Source organism: Hyperoodon ampullatus (assembly GCF_949752795.1).
Source record: "Hyperoodon ampullatus genome assembly, chromosome: 4".
In the NCBI taxonomy this organism is placed as follows: Eukaryota; Metazoa; Chordata; class Mammalia; order Artiodactyla; family Ziphiidae; genus Hyperoodon; species Hyperoodon ampullatus.
The window spans coordinates 167,149,686-167,166,934 of NC_136917.1; the positions used below are offsets into that span (position 1 = coordinate 167,149,686).

General features: G+C 49.8%; 1 protein-coding gene across 1 annotated transcript in view; it reads left to right on the forward strand.

Annotated features, from left to right (window-relative positions):
- Window positions 1-16,333, forward strand: part of DAP (death associated protein) — a gene marked incomplete at its 5' end in the record, with an annotated part of 60,194 nt that extends 43,861 nt beyond the window's left edge. The window contains 2 exons of the mRNA XM_079702435.1: window positions 14,596-14,638; window positions 16,096-16,333. Of these exons, the coding sequence (XP_079558561.1) occupies window positions 14,596-14,638; window positions 16,096-16,209 (157 nt within the window). The 3' untranslated portion in view covers window positions 16,210-16,333. The remainder of the gene's footprint in view (window positions 1-14,595; window positions 14,639-16,095) is intronic.
- Window positions 16,334-17,249: the final 916 nt, after the last annotated feature.

Sequence of the window (17,249 nt, forward strand, 5' to 3'; positions counted from 1 at the left end):
CTTATGGGTCCTTTGGTATATTTGTTGTAGTTGTTAGAGGAAGGAGTCCTTTTAGAGCTACTTTACGGGGTGACTCCCTTGCTGATGCTTCCAGAATTCCAAAATAGAAGCCCGCTCAACTCTTCCTGACACACGTATTGAGAATCCAGCTGAAGAGGCAAAGGGAGCTTAAAAACTGTCCATGTCGAGGGTCGGAATAGCAGCTGCCCGTTTTTATCTTCTCCAAGCTCCGGAGAAAATGCGTTGGCTATTCTGGTCCCTCTTGCATTAAGTGAAGTCACACTTTATAAAAAAGACTCCGGTTTCTTTATAAGGTTGGCTGCCTTTAAGCCTGGGCCTTAGTCTGGTCACCTGTATTTTTTGAGACTTTTAGGGAAATATGGCAAGAGTCCTGCAAAGAAACCCAGCCCTTGCTGGCATCTGCCAGGAATTGCCATATAGAAAGCTGATGGACTTTTCTCCTGTTAAATTTAATTCAGACTCTTGAAAGTGGTCTCAGTAAGGCACTCCCCCTTCTCTCTCTTCCATCTGCCCCTGTTCTTATCATCCAGGACTCGACGCATGGCTCCATCAGCACTCTCTCGGTTTGACTTGAGATGATTCAAAAACGTACCTCTTAGCCTGAGCCCTCTCTTAATAGGGAGAGAGACTCTTTACTATTCTTCAAGATCATTCTGGCAAAAGCTGGAGGAAGAGCCCATTTGCTTGGGAACACACTCCAGGTTAGGCCCCCATCGCTGGCGGATCTGGCCCAGCCAGACTGGTAGGTAACAAAAACAAATCCACATTTTGAATCGCTCCTTTGCAAGCCTTTGAGGCTCTGGTGCAAGAGGAGTTTCATGTGTTCCTAAGACGTGAGCCACAAACAGCCCCCAGGGAGTCACCCTGGTTAATTCACTCCCTGCAGCTGCTACAGGACATGCCGCTCATTTGGTGCTGACGGCATACGGCATACGTTGAGCCTCTGTGTGCACCAAGCACTATGTCAGGTGCTGGGGACACAGTAAATTGAACCGTTGACCTTGACCTTGAAGCAGTGTTAGGCGTGCAAGAGCCTCCACTACATCGTGATATATGGGAAGTCCTCGTGGGAACACAGCTGGGCAAGGGTCAGCTCAGGGACAGCAGTGGAAAGATAACCTGTGAGCCGCCGTTGAAGCTGGCTTAGGTTTCCAGGTCATACCGTCAGGAGTTCCAGCATTTTTTTTTTTTTTTTTTTTTTGCGGTACGCGGGCCTCTCACTGTTGTGGCCTCTCCCGTTGCGGAGCACAGGCTCTGGACGCACAGGCTCAGCGGCCATGGCTCACCAGCCCAGCCGCTCCACGGCATGTGGGATCCTCCCGGACCGGGGCACGAACCCGTGTCCCCTTCATCGGCAGGCGGACTCTCAACCACTGCGCCACCAGGGAAGCCCAGGAGTTCCAGCATTTCTAACACGCGTGAGGAAACTCCTAAGAGCCCCAGATCTTTTTAGAATTCTCTGTCTCGGCTTGGAGTGGCTGTGCAACATGTTTAGACTGGTATGTTTTGGGGAGTGAAAAGAGGCGTGATGAGTAATGACACCGTGACCGAGGCCTAAAGCCGGACTGTCCCAGAGAGTCAGGGACACCTGGGCCAATTCCGTCTTACCTCTATCGGGCAGGAGGGGGTTGGCTGCTTTGTTTTTTCTTCCAGAAAAGGATAGGAAGACAAATATAATGCCATCTGCCCTTACGATCGTTTTTGAAGACTGCAATGCAGAAAATGTTTGTACTTATGTCACCAATAATTGTTTTAGGATCTCACAGCCCTGTTACTGAACCATAAAGATGTTGCTTTTTTCTCTATATTCAGAGCAGCACCTTTTTGAAGCAAATGCTGAGGAAAAGCAACACATGGCATCTTGAGCTTCAGAATTCTACTTTGACTGGGGTTCTCTGAAGGGGATAGAAATTACTTCTTTTAAAACAGTGTTTCAAGTTAGTACTCCCATTCCATCCTCACCTGCCTGCGTGAAAGAAGCAGCACAGATAGATGCAGGTGATTTTCATCTGGGTGCTTGGTCACGTGTCTCACGTGGAACACTGCCCTCTGATTCCCCGGGCAAGCCTCCGGGCCAGTCTCAGGCAGGCACCCACTGCCCAGCAGACTCCGCGCTCCACGCCTTTCCAGGTTGTCTCTTGGGTGTCCCCGTTCCTTAGGGTCCTCCCCTCTGGTTTCCAAGGTGACAGCTCCGCCATCGGATGTATGAACCGAGGCTGTGCAAACCCAGGCGACTTATACCCTCTACTCCAGAGACCACATGGCCCAGATTCCCTGGAAGGGCTCTCGTTTCAAATACCATCTTCCATTGTCCACATAAGGGCTTCTCCTTGTCAGGCGGTGTGTTCTAGTTTGCGCTAACAAAATGCAAAACAATGGGGTTCTATTACCTGTGGCACGTGACCCAGAGAAACCCAGAGGAAGCAGGGCCCTGGGTCCACTTGCACGTAGTCTGTCTTGAGCCCCAGTCCATCCTGAGGAGCTCAGAGCCTGGCACAGTTAGGCTGTGCTGGTGCCGCTGGGTCTCCAGTACCCAGCCCTGTGGCTGCACCGGCAGTTGCTCAGTGTTTACTTAGCGCATGGGCCCAGGCACAGATGGTGGTGAACAGACTCACATCCGTGGACCCGCCGTGCCTTGGGCATCCGTGCCGCCCTGGATCCCAGCAGTGCCGGGTGGAGCTCCCCAGCCAGAACCTGCTCTTCGGTGGAAACATCCTCCTCTCCCGGCCCTAATAAAACGCCCCTTCTTGCAGGGCGCGTGGGTGTTAAAAAGGAGAAAAGTGGGAACGGCTCCCAGCTCTTCCTCTCCCCCAGCCTTAGTTTGCATCTCCCAGCTCTTCCTCTCCCCCAGCCTTAGTTTGCATCTCAAATCCTTTACCTTTGTGGCAGCGATCCATCACTGTCCTTGACTGAGGGTGTCCTTAGGCGCCTCTGAAATGTGGCCCTGCTGTTATCACGCTTTCCCTCACTCCCTCGGAATAGGTGGGCCTTCGGTGTGGATTTACTTGCCCAACGATGATGGCAGGCGGGCTGTGGGGTAGGGTGTGTTCATGCCGCCATCTCAATGTAACATATAGGTTCTCCTCTGATCTTTTATTAAACACTGAGTTTACATTTAGCCCTAATACCCCTAGGAGCTCATCATGACCGGCCTCCTAAGAGGTCAGCCCAGGGTGCCTCATCCCAGCTGCCCTCGTTGTGGCCATGGGACCGACTCTCCAGGTGTGACTGGGCTCTCTAGGAAACTCCAGATTACGGCTTGTTCAGTTCTTCCCCCAAAGCCCCGGCACGATCCACGTTGTGATCCCCGAGTGTCGCCTCAGGTTTCGGATTGGCGCTGACCTCCAGACACGAGGGTGTGCTTCTCTGCTCTAATTTTTCCAAGTACGATGACCATCCTCCAGTCCCCCCCTCCCCACTGTAACGTGGGGATAAACCTGCTTCTGTTTACACGCTAAGCTCACGACAGCTCTCTCCTGGAGTCATGCCTTGCGTGCAGCGTGCCTAACGCGTGGTGCTCCCCTGAGCTTCCCCAAACCCCCGTGAGATCCAGGGGTAATTAGCCCCTCACCTCGGATGAGGAAGCTGAGGCTCAGGTGCCCCTGGCCACCTGGCCATCAGTGAGAATGTTTTCTGTCTGCCGGCCCATCTCTCCCAGCCCCACGCATCCGCCTGGATTGCTAATGCTTCATTTGGCAGGGAGGGTGCTGATGAGAGGTTCGGGGTGGGGCGCCGGGCAGCACGCCTGCTTCTGCTGTTCATCTCCACTTGGAGCCCGTATTTGCCGAGTTCGGAGAGAGTCTCTGCTTCCCCACATCTCCTTCCCCACACGTGCTCCGGAGCGGCCCTGGGGAATGCGCCTCCACCCCCATCCGAGGGAGGATCAGCCAGTGCAAGTTCTTCCTGTCGATAAGCACAAGCTTGGTTTTCTTGTGGTTGTCATGGAGACTGGCCACACTGAGATAAGGAAAACCCACTTCTGGAAAATCACGACGACCTGTTTTCCAGTGTAGCATCTGGTAAACCTCACAGGTGTGCTGCGTCGGCCTCCTGATGGCATTCGGGGGGCCTCTAGGACCAGCTCTCTGAGGACTTCCGCCTTCACCTGGCCCCTAACTCAGAGCCCTGCCACGCAGCAGGAAGAGGAGGGCTGCCACGAGAGCAGGGGCAGGTCCTCCAGCTACTACACAGGCAGGAGGCGGGAGAAAGGCCTGACGCAGCGTCAGCGCCTCCTAATTCTGAGGCATGTTGGGTACTCAGCGTGTATACGTATGTATATTTCTGTTGAGTGGATAAATAAATGACACCAATGAATCAACAAATAACCCAACAAATGAAACGGATGGATCAAAAACAAACCTTAGGGCCCTGAGCAGTGATTTCCCAGGCGGCAACCTGGGCAGGGGAGGCGATCAGAGCTTCCCAGACTGTTCACCATCAGGCAGAGAAGGAAGATCGATCAGCGCCCCGCGTGCGCGCCCCACACATTTAATGACCTTGACAAGGTCTGACCGGCTGCGCTCTGGGCTGTTAGAATATTCTCACGCGCTTGCTCTAAACACGGGGGTGAGGGTGGGAGCTACTGGATTGAATGGAAGTTGTCCTCACTCACTAGCTGGCTTTTTTTAAAGTAAGCAGAATTGGCGGTGGGTTTACTTTTCTGCGTACCTGCTCTTTTTCTGTTAGTTGTGGATAAAGACACGAGGGCGTGGTATGATCTGAAGAGGGTCCACAGAGGCAGCATTTTCATCAGGCCGCAGCTGAATGTGCGAAGCCAGAGAACCACTGAGGACCGCAGCTTATCACTTACCAGGTGTACCCGGATGCCCAGGGAGGGAGTGACGGCCGCTAGCAGCTCACCAAATCCCTCCGCGCCGTGAGTTTGGAGGGTGGATTAAGGATGTAATTACTGGTGAATCCAGCAGCAGAGAAATCCAAATGCTCTTGTCCATCATTCCAGGTACCTGCCTTTAACCTGAGCTGTGTTTGGTCCTCCCAGGCCATGTCTTGACTTTTGCAAGAGGCGAAGCTCCCACGGCCATGAGAGACCTGCCTGGCAGTCTCCTGAGAGCAAGTTAATCTGGGTCTCCTCTTTCCTTGCTAGGGTCTCCCAGAACCAGCCTAGTGAGAGCTGGTCCCACGTAAAGCCAGCCCCCTGCACCTCCCAAGATGGGAGTAGACCCAGACCAGACGAGTGTCTTGGTGTCTGTATTTTATTTTGTATTTTATTTAATATCAGCGTGTACTTCTTTCTAACAGGAATTCTATTAACAGTTGTTTTACTGTTACACATCTTACTTACACAATCATTTTCCTTTTTAAAGCCATAATAGCTGTCCTCTAGGAAATACATACTTTGTACTTTGAACCATGGATACTGTCCTCCCCCAAATCGTACCATTATAAAACATGACCTTGACCCTGAAGACAGCCGACAAGATCTGATTTTAAGCTATAGACAATAAATACCCTGGTTTTTAGCACCTGTCTAGTCAGCATTAACTATTCACTGGTACTTCCCTATATTGGAATTCAGAAGAATGACACTGAAACAGATGTATTCAGAATCAAAGATGGGATGGTTTTAAGTGTAAGTGCTACTTACTGAAATGACATAACATTAGAACGTTTAATACATATGTGTGATAGTTACACAGATTATCTGATAGTTATACAAAGTATTCTCCAGTTATGCCCAGAGCATGTCCCTGTTGTAATGAGCTGATTTTGCCAGTGGAGGCAGTATGCTATTCTAAGCACAGTTTATCTACATTATTTCATTTGAACTCACAACTGTTCCATAACATAGGGATTGTTCCCATTTCACAGATGGACATTGAGGCCCAAGGAGCCTACTCATCTGTAGTAAGATTTGAACCGGGAGCCATCTGTCTCCAAAGCCCAGTCCTCAAAACGCTGCATTTCACAGCTTTCCTCTGTGATGCTGAGTCCCCTCTGAGCTCTGTAGAGACAGGGGCAGCATGCAGCGAATTTCCAAGCAGATGCTCAGCTCACCCCCGCACCGTCGGGAGGCCTGGCTGGGTTTCTCTCATCAGATATGGTGACCACTCTGTATTGTGATGAATGCAGACACACCTACTGGTCCAGAAAGGCCCCCCTGTATGAAATCCATAAGATGCAAGCTAACGATGAGAATCATGACTGTATTTATCTTATCTTCTTTGCATCCAGCACAGGAGAGAGAATAAGGTAAGAGCAGAGGGAAGACAGAGGAGGGAAAGCCATAGGTCACATGATGAGACGGTCTTGTGTGTAAAGGGCATTGGTACGAAACTGAGAGTGCCTTTCTGGAAATACGTGTCTAGAGGGAAGGTGGGGCTTCCCGGGCCCTGGTAAGGTAGCTCTCACTGTACCCTGTGTGTCTGTGGGACACATCGTTTACACGTAGGCCATCCTCACCCTACACACTCAGTACTTGGGGTGGCAGCCTTCTCGAAACAAGCAGGTGGTGAAGTGTTGGCATCTGGATCGACAATCAGCCAAGCATCTGTGGGTGGAGTGTCATGTGCAGAGCAGTCTTTGTAGAATCCCAAGGAAGAGCATCCTCCAGCCTGGAGACCGGACCCCACGCATCTCTAGGACAGACTCGGAGGCACAGGCTGGGTTGGACTTTGTCCCAGAGTCATGGCATCCTGGGATCAGCAGGCCTGAGTCAGGGAACTAGAGGCACCGCAGCCGAGGCTGAACCTTGGCCTTCTCGTTGAAACAAAGATTAAACACGAGCTCAGACATTGTCCCCCAGAAGAGCACCTTTGCTCATACCCTTTAAAAAGATATTACAAACTCTGCATGCCAAATCCTACAAGGAATTGGGTCCTTGATTATTTTCTCTAGATTTAGAATTTCGCCTAAAGCCCTTGAGTCGTGTTTCATTTCCCTTTAGTGAGACTTCCTGGACAGTGACCTAACCCTTAGGGAGAAGGGAACACACTTGTCCTAAGGTGCCCGTAGCCCCTGCCCACCGCGGACCCCCAGCTTCCTGTTACCCTGGTCCTGACTGAGCCGGCCAAGGCCTTGCTGGCCCAAGAGCCACCAGCTAAGAGGACCAGCAGTGCCATCTTGTGGGAGTTCTCGAAGCTCCTAAAATCAGGTGGAAGGCGGGAGACGACCTTGACTGTCACGCTTTGAAGAATGACACACGAAGAAATGTATGGGTGCAGTCAAGTGAGATGGTCCCCTCTGGTCACCAGCCATGCTAATTATTATTTTGGTGTCCATAAAATTAATAACCCAAATAAACGAACACCAAGGCAGAAAGATATTTCAAGAACTACAGTGGCTAGGAAGGATTTTGTTTTCCTTCTATTTACTAGGAAAGGTATTTAAAATCACCCCTGGTGGGAATATATTTTTCCGTAAACTCTATGAAAACACAAAGCCATAGGTATTAAAGTCCAAATATAGCCGCGGAATGTGCTTCTAGATCACCTCAAGGCTCTGTCCTTTCATGAGGAGGGTCACCAAGGAGGTGCCTTTTCCCAGGAATCTGTCGTGGGAGCATGACCCAGACCAGCCCACCTCCACCACTAAGAGGGGCCTTAGACCCCATTCGCTCTGCTGACAGCAGCAGATTAAACTGTGCCCCTTCCTTCAGCTCACTGTGCTGTGGCATCATGTCCTTCCCATTGCACATGCGTGTGCACACTCACACACGCGGATCTCAGCCTAAACTCCGCCTTTTCAGGCTCCGCCCAGACTCCCCCTACGACGTACCTCCCCCGCCCCGCCCCGCCCCGCCCCCAGTGTGTTAGCTGCTTGTCAGAAAATGAAATTGAAGCCCTGACGCAGTTTTCTGGGTTTGAGTGTTCATGAAAACAGTGCTTCTGACTCACCAGGGGGCTTTGACTTTTAGGGAGATTCTCAGGGGAAAATCCCGTTCTGAGCGCCCATGTGCTTTCTCACCGGGAAGGGAGGGAGCGTCACGTGATGACCGCTCCCAGGTCCTGATGTAGCCTGGATGGCGCGGTGCTCCCACCACCACTGCCAGTGTCCCTGCCGGCTTCCTTCCGTGCTTGCTTCCTGTGCTGAGACCAGGAGCTGTGGGTGGAGGAGGACTAGTGGTCTGGATGGAGTCTGTCGCCGCAGGGCAGCAGCCTCGCTGTGAGCTCGAGTGGCCTCATCACCTTAAGTCTTTCTTCCTGTCTTCAGTGGGCTGGGAAACTAACAACCAAGCCCAGGCCGTTCCCATCAGGTCAAAATAGGACTCAAATAGATCGAGGGCCCGGAGAGTTTTTCTTCAAGTCCATGGTTTGGTGACATCTGTTTTATGTATCCCAGACCCTCCTTTTGCTTACTTGGGAGCTTTTCTGTCCCAGATAAGCAGGGTTATTCTGCACGGCTAGGGGATCTGAAGATGAGGTGATCCAGTGGTGAATTAGCAGTGGAGACATAAGCAGGGGCTGGAGATGTGCCATCCTCATCCCAACACCTACCATTTGCTGAGTGCTTGCGACACGCCTAGGAGCATGTGGACATAGAGTCACCTGGCGAGGGAGGGTCCACTGCCTCCCGTTTTACAGATGAGGAAACTGAGCCTCAGAAGGTCAAATGCCAGCCTACCAGCCAATCACTGGCAGAGCCAGGATGGTCTGACATCAGAACCCACACTCAGCTGACGCCCACCTGCCACCTTTCCTCTGGGCCTCCTTCTTAGACTGTGTTGACTGCATCTTGACTTGATGGATAGTTTGAAGCCTTCACTGGGCTTTGGTCCTGAAGCTCGGGAGCTGAGATGTGGGTGATGGTGGGACCCGTGACCCAACAAGGAACACGAAGCTGAGAGCTCCAGACCCGCTTCCTCCAGGCTGTGCCTCTGGGACCACGAACAAGGTTCAGCCTCCTCCAGCCACCCATAAAATTGGGATAACACCTGCTGAAGAGAATCAGTTGCATTAATAATTTATGTGGAAGCAGTCTGTACCCTAGTTAAGTGCTACAGGCATAAATGATAGTGTTCAAGAAAAAAAATCCATTATCAAGTCAGAAAGTAAATGCTTAGGCAGATTTGAATACCTTGTACTGTCTGGTTGAATAAGGGATCCTCTGATTGCATTTAGATTACTTACTTTAAAAATCTGCATCTCTAAATCATGTATAGAAGCCAGAACCTAAAAATAGAGGCTGCTCCATGACCCAGTTCTCAGCCCTAAAATGAGGGCATCAGGCTAATGCCCTGGGCTGCCCTTGCTCCAAGTCTGGCCTGGAGCACTTCTCTACTGTGCAGCTGTCCGGCAAGTTACTGGATCTCTCTGATTTACTGTTCCCTCACCTGTAAAATGCAGACAATAGTTTCTACTTTGTAGGGTTGAAAGGTTAGATATCGCAATTCTGTGTAAAGCCCTTAACTCAGTGCCTGGCCCACGGTAAGTAATCAGTAAGTAGTAGCTGTTACCAGCTAAGATCATTCCCATCCTGTAGAGAAAATAGAGAACAAACAACTCTTTCAAAGCTATGTGTCCCCAGGCTTCCCTGGTGGCGCAGTGGTTGAGAGTCCGCCTGCCGATGCAGGGGACACGGGTTCGTGCCCCGGTCCGGGAAGATCCCACATGCCACGGAGCGGCTGGGCCCGTGAGCCATGGCCGCCGAGCCTGCGCGTCCGGAGCCTGTGCTCTGCAGCGGGAGAGGCCACAACAGTGAGAGGCCCGCGTACCGCCAAAAAAAAAAAAAAAAAAAAAAGCTATGTGTCCCCATCTCCTGGAAACAATGCCCACTGATTCTTTCAGAGCGTATTTACATGAAGAGGCGAAAGCATTTGCAGAGGATGACTTGGTGGACTGCCTTGAACCCAGATCAAAGCTGCTAACGTGAAAAGGATTCTGTGAAATAGAACTCTTGGCAATGCTTTTGCTGCCCTTTTGACTATTTTCAATGGGATTAGTGACTTGCCTGGGTTCTCAGTCTTACTGATTACTCTGTGTGTGTTTGTGTGTGTGTGTGTGTGCACGTCCCCATCCTAAAACACTCCTGCATGGCAACTCAGTGACCCCAGTCTTTGTCAGGATGCTTGGGAAGGCATAGGCTGACTAGCCAAACGGGAATCCTACCCACACCCGACCGTCCCACTTCATGGAAGCCTATTTTTAGATGAAGAAGAGGCCCTGCACTTTTCTGAGGGTGGAATCCCCCCTTAAAAAGGATTTCTAAGGGCTTAACCCCCTGGGGTTCCAGGGAGGAAAGGAAATGACTCCATATCACTAGCTGGGAAAGTGGGCCAGTGTAGGGGAGCGGGCACTAGTCACTCTGACCACGTTGCTTATCAACAGCAATCCAGGGAAGACGGTCAGCATTTTGATTCTCATCAGGTGCCCAGAATCGCTTCCCCAGGCTGAACTGCTCTCCGTCATCCCCGAGAAGGGTAGCCTCAATGTGCCTGGACCAGGCACACGGGTGTCCTGCAGAAGGCTGGGCTGCCAGAGGAGCTTATCTTCAGTGTCCTCTGCAGTCTTGGGCAAAACCCTAGAAGCCGCAGCGGAATGGAGGTGGGGAGGGGCCTGAGGTTGTGAAGGAGTTTGCAGTCATGCCCGTGAGTCTGGGAAAGAGCCCTGCTAACCTTCCTCAAACATGCAGGGCCTGTCCCACGGAGGAGGTCATGGACTTGGTTGGGGCCACTAGGCGAAGGGCAGGGAGCCAGAGACCGTGTCCCCATGAGGCCACCCGGAGGGCCACAAGCTCCTCATCTGCAGAGGCATGAAGGCCTCGGCTGTGGCCGCGCTCCACATGGGCAGGAAGCTGGACGAGGTCACCATTAGGCCCCTTCCAGCCCCACCTCTCCAGCCAGTGGATTCACACCTCTCAGGGCTGGACAGAAAACGTCCACATTGCCCGGGTCTGCGCTGACAGTCCAGGTTGTGAAGTCTTCGGACAGAAAAAAGAATGTGATCTCAATTATTTTTCTACGTGGTGTTTTGGATATGAGTGAAATAAAATATATTGAAATTTATTTCTGTATTCTCTCTTTTAGAGTTCAGCAGAGTTTTTAAGATATGAACTCAGGTTTCTGAGCCCTGGGGACTTTCATTTAAAGATGAGACCATGAAAACTCAGTCCTGAAGGCGTCTGCTTTCCACAGGGTCATGAATTCACTAAACATTTCTGGCATTTTGTCCTGCCTTCTGCCTTTTCTGAGAATGTCAATAAGGCATAAACCTTATTCATCAAGGAAATTTATAAAAAAAAGAATAGGAAACTTTTGTTAAGGACAAACGACCCCGTTAAGAATTTGATGTGGTCCTTGACAGATGAATACTGGAAACCTACGTGCATCAAACATTTGGTGTGTGCACAGGCCAGGTGTGGTGAAGTTGCAGTTTCTGTTGATGTGTAGGAGGGTTACCGGCGCTCTAATCCCCGCTAATTGCGTCAGGTTCGCAGTTTCTCTAAATTTAAATAAATACGGTTTTCAAAAACTGGAAAAGCCTGAGGATGTGGGGAGGACAGGAATGATATTTTTCACTGTCTCTGTTTCCTGGGAGAAAGTACTGTTGCTGCTTCAAAACAACATCTGTCAGAATGATTTTCATCAGATTAAATAAATCCTCAAAGCCGCTATCACAGTTTATAGAATCTTGGAAGCGTAGGTTATGCTTTGCGTGGAAGCCTAATGGAATTTAAAATATGTGTGTTTTTGCAAACACAGCTTCGAGAGCAGACTCTTTACTGGGGTTTGTGAATTTAAGCTACCATGTCTCAAAGAGTTTAGAAAGTGTTTTTACTACATAAATGTAATAGACAATCATTTACCAATTTGAGATGCTATTAATTGTAGATGGAAAAAGCATTGAGGTTGGGGCTCTTTGGCCAAGCCTGATGAAAACCAGCATTGCACACTCTGACAATGAGCTGTGTGAAAACAGATACCGCTCTTAAGTATGGCACGAGAGGCCAGGCTTCTGTCATCTTTTCACAGGCAGCTGCCATATGTCCTTATGGTCAATTATGGCCTTTTCAGTTTTTTAGTGGAGAGAGAACTTTGTTGCCGCGGGGTGGTGGTGGTGGGGGGTTATGTCCTAAAGACCTTGAATGATCAATACAGATTGATATTTATTATTCCTTGCTGCAAAAAGCTTACCCTTAAAATTAGTTGCTAAATTTAATCCCAGTGAGATACCACTTCACACCCATTAGGATGGCTACTATCCCCCCCCCAAAAAAAAACCCAGAAAATAATAAGTGGTGAGGATGTGGAGAAATTGAACCCTTATGCATTGCTGGTGGGAATCTAAATTGGTGGAAATGCTGTGGAATGCCGTTTCTTGGTTCCTTTACAATATTAGAATCTAGAGCATGGTTCTCAAGCTTCAGATGCAAAACCCTTGGTCGTGAAATCCCTGGAGACAGAGCCTGTGGGTGATTTGGACCAGTCAAAGCAGGATTCCTTGGATTCCAAACAAATCCAAACATACTACATCAGGGACTTAACACTTGAGCCAAACTTACTCATCCCTGGCTTACTATTGATCCCATAGCCAAATCATATTTGTAATAAAAGAAAAAAAAAAAACCCAACCCAGTTAACCACACAACGAAAGCTAAATAAAACAAAACCAACGTCATATAGGGAACATTTCTGTGCTGCTTAGTAAGACTTGAAGTTTCTTAGTCTCATGGAGTAACAGAAATTACTTGGGGGAATTTAGGGTGTTTTTGTTAAACTCTTTGGGATGTAAACAGTGAACTTTCTGAATCCTGAGACTTTTGCCTGCAGCAAAAGAAAGCTAAAACAAGGACCCCTGTGGCAGAGTGGAACAACAGAGCTGGTGGAAGGCGAACTGGGCACATCAGGGATGGATTCCGCTCTGCCTGCCCACAAGACCAGCCTTAAGCAAAACAGGCCACTTCTGGGAGCATCTCACTTTCCCCACTGGCTGGCCTTGCATTCATCTGCAGCTCCCAGGTCCCCTTACCTCTGACTGAGGCATTTCAGAGGTGTGCACACCTATGTACTACCTGGAACTGTGTTCTGATGCTTTTAAACTATGACACATGCAGTTATTTTTTTAAAGGCATAGAAGAGTCTATAATACCATAGAAGTAAGCTCGCCAGATACTAAGTGCAGAAAGCAGACTACAAAACAAGGTGATTCTTTTGGTAAGAAAAATGGAAATTTAAGAAGAAAACAAGTGCATCTGTCTATCCATAGAAAGAAAGGCTGGAAGCACATCCCACGTGTTAACAGTGGTTATCTCCAGGTGGTCGAACTACAAGTGGTTTTAACGTGCTTGGCTTGTTGCTTTTCAACGATAAACATGTACTGCTTTGGTCCTATATTCCGTCCCCTCGGTATTGGTGACAGGGTGGGCCAGCTTAGTACCATGAAAGAGGTTAAGAAATGGCAAGAGAGCTTCACGAGGACCTTATTTTTTTTTAAAAAAATTTATATTGGATTATAGTTGATTTACAATGTTGTGTTTGTTTCAGGTGTACAGCAAGGTGAATCAATTTTACAAATACATATACCCACTCTTTTTTAGATTCTTTTCCCATGTAGGTCATTACAGAGTATTGAGTAGAGTTCCCTGTGCTCTACAGTAGGTCCTTATTAGTTATCTATTTTATATTTTATATATAGTAGTGTGTATATGTCAATCCCAGTCTCCCAATTTATCCCTAGCTCCCCTTACCTGCTTCTAACCATAAGTTTGTTTTCTACATCTGTAACTCTATTTCTGTTTTGTAGATAAGTTCATTTGTACCCTTTTTTTAGATTCCACATATAAGTGATATCACATGATATTTGTCTTTCTCTGACTTCACTCAGGATGACAATCTCCAAGTCCCTCCATGCTGCTGTAAATGGCATTATTTCATTCTTTTTTATGGCTGAGTAATATTCCATTGTATATATATCTGGAGAAAACCATAATTCAAAAAGACACATGCACCCCAATGTTCACTGCAGTACTATTTACAATAGCCAGGACATAGAGGCAACCTAAATGTCCATCAGTGGAGGATTGGATAAAGAAAATGTGGTACATATATACAAAGGACCAAATGTTTTTAACACTTGGGGTCCTGTAGGGACCAGGAGCTTTGCATCGGCTCTGGGATCTCACCCGTTAGAAGCTTCCGGAAGCCGTGGACTCTGCGAGGACTCTGAAAGGGTAGCCCCTCAGCCCATAGGACAGCAAGCTCCGTGGTCGGAGTCTCCCATTTATCCAGCATGACCCTGCTCCCGCCCTGCGCCGGGGAGCGCCCAGGTCCATATCTCCTGAGACCAAAACTACTGTGCTTGCCCACGGTTACAGTTTAAGGATTAACCAAAAACCGAAAGAGGGCTCTTTGGTGAGGCGCCCGCTGTCTGCTACGATCGTTCTCTGCTCTCTGCCTGAGCTCAGCCTCTGGAGGGGGAGGACCCACAAGTGTCCTGAGTGCAGCAGCCAGCGGGTCCATGTGATGAAATAACAGGAAGAGGTGTGCCTCCCGCTTCCCGCGCCCTCCCGAGGGTCCTTGTTTGTCCCACGGCCCTGAAACCAGTCTCCACATTCGCGTCACCTGCGTGTCCCTCTTTTGTGAGTCGTGATGGTCAATGTGTTTTCCTTCTTGTCTTCCAGTCCACCCAAACCGACCGTGTTCATCTCCGGTGTTATCGCCCGGGTAAGAGCCCTTTTTTCCTCAGATCGGGGCCTCGGCCCGCGATGTCCTGATTCCTCCTGTCCTTACTCAACCCCGCTTGTCCACCCAGGTCCGGAGGTCACTTAATCCATCGCCCCCTGTCCATGGAGCGTGCTTCTGTGCACCCGCCCGTCAGGGGCGGATGGGACGGTGGTGACGCGGAGCCCACAGCCTGAGCGGGTGCAGCTGCCTCTCCTCTATCCTCGCCCGTCTCCCTTCTCTTTAGACTCAACCAGGGTCGGCAAAGGGTTTCAGGGTGATCTGTGAGCTGAGACTGTTTTTACATTTTAAATGGTTGAAAATTTGAAATAAGAACTATATGGCGTGACGTGAAAGTTACATGGGCTTTAAATTTCTGTGTCCATGGATAAAGTTTTAGTGGCACACAGCCTTGCTGTTCATGGATGTATATCATCTACAGCCTTTTCATGCTGCACTGGAAGAGTTCAGAGAGTATGACCTGAAAAGCCTAAAATATTTACTATCTGGCCCATTACAGAAGATAGTTGCTGCCCTCTGAACCAAGCTGATGGGTTTTGGTCACTCGCTTTGCCTTTCAAGAGCCCCCTCTTCTCGTGAGGCCTAACGTTTTTGTAACTGCAGACCTCCCCCCAGCAAGCCCCCATTTGGGGGACAGTGCACCAATTCCATCCATCGATCTGCGGCTCACAGCCCATTCGAGCCCTTAGCGTAAGATGTGTAAAGAAAATGCCACTGTTGGGGACAGCTCAGCACAGCCCTCCAGGGACCCTGGGACAGACGGATGGCACATCTACTACATGCGAGGAAATTAAATGCCCACACAAATCTGAGGTCACCCCACAGCTCAGCCAAGAGCTCACTATGGCTCTATCCTGCCCGGGGTGGGCTGGACCCCAGCCCCTGTCACAAATGCACAAGAAGGGAATTCCTCCCTGAAAAACAGCCGGGTACCTTCTCTGAGACCCGGCTGGTTGAATCTGGCTTATCCCACAGCTTCCAGCCCTGCCCTGTGTGTTTCCTTCCCAACGAGTGCTCCGGGCCCAGCTCGCAGCTGTGGCAGCAAATCTGAACGTAAGACCCTGGATTTGGTTCTGTCTTGCCTCTCAATTCAAAAAAATCACAAGAACTGTTCCAGCAGAAGAAAGCCATCCAACACCCAGCTTAGTTCTGAGTGGGTCATATGGTACCTGATCCCATGGCGTGGCGGCAGAGACAGCGAGCTTTCTCACCTTCTGGAAGGAACACGGGCCTTGGTGCCTGCTTGGGCTCTCCAGAGAGCTTCAGGACCCCCAGCAGTCCCAGGAGACAGGCTTCTACCTGCCGACAGGTTCCCCACTCCATCACCCACCCGCCCCGTCCCCAGAGGGAAGCCAGAAGATGCTGGGTTTGGGTCTTGCTCACGTACTCACTCAGCTGTTCACAGTTGATGAGCCAGTGCTTTCCGTGTCTCCCACCAGGGTGACAAGGACTTCCCCCCGGCAGCCGCCCAGGTGGCCCACCAGAAGCCCCACGCCTCCATGGACAAGCACTCTTCCCCGAGGACACAGCACATCCAGCAGCCTCGCAAGTGACTGGCGAGGACCCGGCGCCCTCACCAGCTGTGCCTCAGTTCCCCGACACTTGGTATTTCCCCAGAAAGAGAACTGGCATTTTCTTCAAGACGCTGCTCCATTGGGAAATTTAAGACAGAGCAAAGTGCCCCTTCCTTTGCCTTGAATTTCCATATCTAAAGCTAAAATCAGACCCCAAAGCTTGTTTCCAGAGTGTCCTGGCAGGTGCTGTCTGCGAATCACTGTGGCACTACAAGTGCCATTAGCAGAACTTGCTAAGACTTGAGGGAAATGGAATTGCTCAGAGTTTAGCTTCAGTTCCGGTTCATCAATTGCCCTGGTCTTAAAAACAAGCGGGCACAAATTTGGGAGGGTTAGATCAGGTCAGGGGAAAACTCAATCATTTCATGCTTTTCGGTAAGAGGACAATAAAATCTTAATACCTAGTGGGGAGAGAAATAGATGAGAGCGTTAATTACAGAAAAACTGAGCAGGGGAGACTTGTGAAACAGGCAACAGCACCACTGCATTTCTCTCCTTTGTGTGATGGGGGATCCCAGCACAGGGCGACATCAAGCACTCCCAGGAAAACCAGGGAAAAGCTTACAGCTTTAAAACGGCTGTTTCATTCCAGGAGTCATCTTGCTGAAAAACTTGCCCAAAGGGAATACTTCCAGAATGAGGTTTCTCAGTGTGGGTCCCAAGTCCTGCATTGCCCCACCATCCAGACAGGCTTGCCACGAAATCAAGGCAAACCTTCAATTTTTCAGTCATCACCTCTAGAGCTGCTCTTGAGTTCTGGGAGTGATCACTGACCAGGTGGAGGAATAGATGCATAGCTGTTTCTGGAACATGAGCAAAAGCATTGACCACGTGGGAAGACCAGATGAGAACCTGCCCTTTGTCTCCCTAGGGAAAAGTAGAACTACCACGTGCCATTTGAGCTAGAAAAGCCTGTTTGTCCAACAGTCGAAGTGTCAGGAACTCCCTCTGCCCAAGGGCACATGTACCTGGGCCCGTGTTCACTTGGGCCTCTCAAATTATCCTACGCTTTCTGCCCG